Source organism: Diceros bicornis, chromosome 17 (genome assembly GCF_020826845.1).
Source record: "Diceros bicornis minor isolate mBicDic1 chromosome 17, mDicBic1.mat.cur, whole genome shotgun sequence".
In the NCBI taxonomy this organism is placed as follows: domain Eukaryota; kingdom Metazoa; phylum Chordata; class Mammalia; order Perissodactyla; family Rhinocerotidae; genus Diceros; species Diceros bicornis.
The window spans coordinates 13,797,408-13,801,238 of NC_080756.1; the positions used below are offsets into that span (position 1 = coordinate 13,797,408).

At 34.0% G+C, this 3,831-nt stretch overlaps 1 protein-coding gene across 1 annotated transcript; it reads left to right on the forward strand.

Moving 5' to 3' along the window:
• LOC131415665 (olfactory receptor 6C68-like) lies at nt 1-951 on the forward strand. The gene has a single exon (XM_058557487.1). It carries the CDS (start codon nt 1-3, stop codon nt 949-951), a length of 951 nt encoding a protein of 316 aa, XP_058413470.1.
• The last annotated feature ends 2,880 nt before the right edge of the window (nt 952-3,831 follow it).

Here is a 3,831-nt window from a genome sequence, read left to right on the forward strand (position 1 = left end):
ATGAGAAACCACACAGCAATAACAGCATTCATCCTTCAGGGACTGACAGAAGATCCTCAGCTGCGGGTTTTGCTTTTTATTTTTCTATTTATCACCTACATTTTCAGTGTAACTGGAAACCTGACCATCATTACTCTAACCTCGGTGGATTCCCACCTTAAAACTCCCATGTATGTTTTCCTCCAAAATTTCTCTGTCTTAGAAATCTCATTTACAACCGCTTGTATTCCAAGATTCCTATACAGTATATCAACTGGGGACAGAAAAATTACTTACAATGCATGTTTCATTCAACTATTTTTTATAGATCTATTTGGGGTGACTGAATTTTTTCTTTTGGCTACTATGTCATATGATCGATATGTGGCCATCTGCAAACCCTTGCATTATATGACAATCATGAGCAACAAAGTGTGCAAAACAGTGATTATCTGCTGTTGGATGGCAGCACTTACGATTATCCTCCCTCCACTTAGCTTAGAATTTCATCTGGAATTCTGTGATTCTAACGTCATTGATCATTTTGCTTGTGATGCTAATCCTATCTTGAAGATCTCATGCTCAGACACACGGTTAATTGAGCAGATAGTTATAGCCTGTGCTGCGTTGACCTTCATCACCACTCTTGTATGTGTAGTTCTCTCCTACATGTATATCTTAAAGACAATTCTAAAATTCCCTTCTGTTCAACAAAGGAAAAAATCTCTTTCTACCTATTCTTCCCACATGATTGTAGTTTCCATCACCTACGGCAGCTGCATCTTCATCTACATCAAAGAATCTGCGAAAGAAGAGGTAAACATTAATAAAGGTGTGTCAGTGCTTATTTCTTCCATATCACCAATGCTGAATCCTTTTATATATACTCTGCGAAATAAGCAAGTTAAACAAGCCTTTAATGACTCACTCAAAAAAACCTGTATTTCTCTTGAAACAGTGAAATACACCTAACTCGATAAACCAACTGAAAAGATGCACATCTACTTTATATTTTTCATAAAGCTAATAACCAATATTGTAATTTCTTAGCCTATAGAACAATCAAATTGACCTCATAGCCAATTTATCATTAATTTTCCTTTAAATTCACTTACTGAAGAACTAATTATTGAGCATTGCTTTATGATAGACAAAATATATCACTTTTTATCCTTTAACCAGAACCTACCATAAGTAAGTCACTCCTTTTCTTTCTTTTCAGATGATTTTCCCAAATAATTGTATAATGTTGGTGTGGAGACGTCATTCTTAAGCAAGGCAAAAATTCCTTCCTCCATTAAAAAAATTGACAGATTTAACAAACAAGCTTTAAAATATCTATAGCTAAATAAGAAAATTTAAAGACAATTGTTAAAAAGAGAATACAAGTAAAAGAATAGTTTTACAGTACAACTAACCCAAAAGACTTAATGCCATAAATATATAGGAAGCTTCTATGAATCAATAAAATTATAATTTATTATAAATACCAGGATAATAATTAGATATTTAATTCACAAAAAATAAAGGAAATTATCTACAACAATAGGTAAGGAAGCACAACTGTCTTATTAGTCATAGATTTGCAAATTAAAAGCATGATATATATTTCACCATCACATGTGCAAAAACTACAACTTTTTATGTTCATTGTTAGCAAGTTTGCAGTAAAACAGGCACCTTAATGCACACTTTGTTTGAAAACACTGTAATTGATTTTCAAAAGTACACATATTATTTCACCTGGAAAATGTACATCTAGGAATTTATAACAAAACTGTAATTGCCAGTAAGCCTGAAAAAATATTTATAACCCTGTTCATTGCAATCTTTTTGTAATAGTAAAAGACTGGAAACAGCTGAATGGGCATTACTTGGCAATATGTAAGTCAATTAGGGAATTATGGCATAAGATGTAGTATTTACCAAGTGATATAGACCTTGATTTTATAATGGAAATATTTAAAATATGCATGTTTTCAAAACAATTTACAGGCTAATATATGTCATTATGCCACTTATGAAAAAGAAAATTTTATGTTGATCATAAATATATGAAGATAGATGATACATGTTTAGCCACCCCCTTCCCACACCCTGAGCTCCAAGTATTATAGTCATGGCATACAGTGGAAACTCAGTACATATTTGGTGAATTAATTACTGAATGCTGAATGCATAATTGCCTATATGAAAGGTTGGGTAGGTGAATGGATTATTGCTGTTCAAGCAGATATGAAATGTAAAGATACACATCGTATAATTTATGCCAGTCATTTTGGGAGAAGAGTGAACAACGTAAAAGTCAAGAGGAATAGTCATCTTTTCTCTAAGCTCATGTTTGTTTCCTTTATTGAGAATATTTGATGAATACCTCTTGTTTTGTTGTCACGTCTCCATTCACCTTTGGTAATGGAGGTAAAACACCCAGAAAACAACTTTGTTGAACCGATGTTTTACAGGAAAATTCTCTCCATCTCAAATTTCATTGGTGGATTCCACAACCCAAACTAAGTTATTATTGCACCCACAGTATTAATCCAGGATTGTGATCTAAATTAAGTCAAACAGAGTTAATCAAGACATTTTCTGGAAGTCTGATACACTGACTGCGCATTCTTCCTCTGATACAGTGTGAAAAAGTAATATCTGAAACTTTTATATTTACTGTTCTGACCAGGAAAGGAACTACCCTGAGTACCAAATCAGGACACAGATAAGTAAGTCACAGAGAGATGGAGACAGTGCCCTCATTCCATCATGGATCTCTCCATCAAACTACCAGAGACGTTAATTCCACCAGCTATGTGAACTAAGCCAACAATTTCGTTTGTATGTATGTATGTCTGCAAATATTTATTTATTTATTTATTATACCAATTTAGATTGTCACTTGCCAGCAAAAGATTCTTGTTCATAAAAATTTGCCACCAAGAGTGGCAGCAAGAAGCAATAGATCTAAAATTGTCGCTAAACCAACATAAGAAAGGAGAAATTTAGAAATTCTTGTTATACGGTAGTGAATGAGTTATTATACTGCCACCAAGATTATGCTGAGAATTCAGGCCTTGTGCCTGGCACAACCTGGCCAAATTGATAATTCACAGAATTATAAACAAATAAATGGTTATTAGTTTAAGCCACTAAGTTTTACGGTGGTTTGTCCTGTAGCAAAAGCTAACTGATCCAGAAACTGACACTAAATAATATAAGAAGAAAAGGGGTTTACTAGAAAATATGAATATTCTGACAGATCTGATGAATCAGGCCTGGAATGTGATTACGAGCAGAGATAGGCGAAGCAGTAGGAAGTCTATCCAGAAGACTACAGATACTGCCCAGTGTTCTCATGCTAAAAACAACTTTCATTTTATGTTGCCACCACTGTTACATGTTGCCAATATTGATGAGCATATCTAATCTCACCACCTCTTCATCTTTGAATCGCCCGTTTAAGCTGTGAGGCACCAGTTTTAAAAATCCAATGTGCTGATTTAAAATCATGTATCCATGGACTGGATTCTTCAGGGAGTTTAAAGATGGTGTATTCCCTCCCTTAGCTTTTGTACAAGAGACATGACTTTGGCACTTATCATAATTCACATAATAGAGGATTAAAACTTTGAATAAAATAGACGGGAAAAATTATTTAAACACACTTATGGCAGAGAATCCTTTTTACGGTCTAAAATCCTTATATATCACATAAATAGACTTCCAAAATTATGTTCAACCCACAATAAAGCAACTCTGCCAGATCTGTACTTGCTTAAGGCAGGAATTGAGGAATCGACTTTAAAGGAGCATAGGGAAATTTCTGGAGTTCTGGAAATGTTCTATATCTTGATTGGT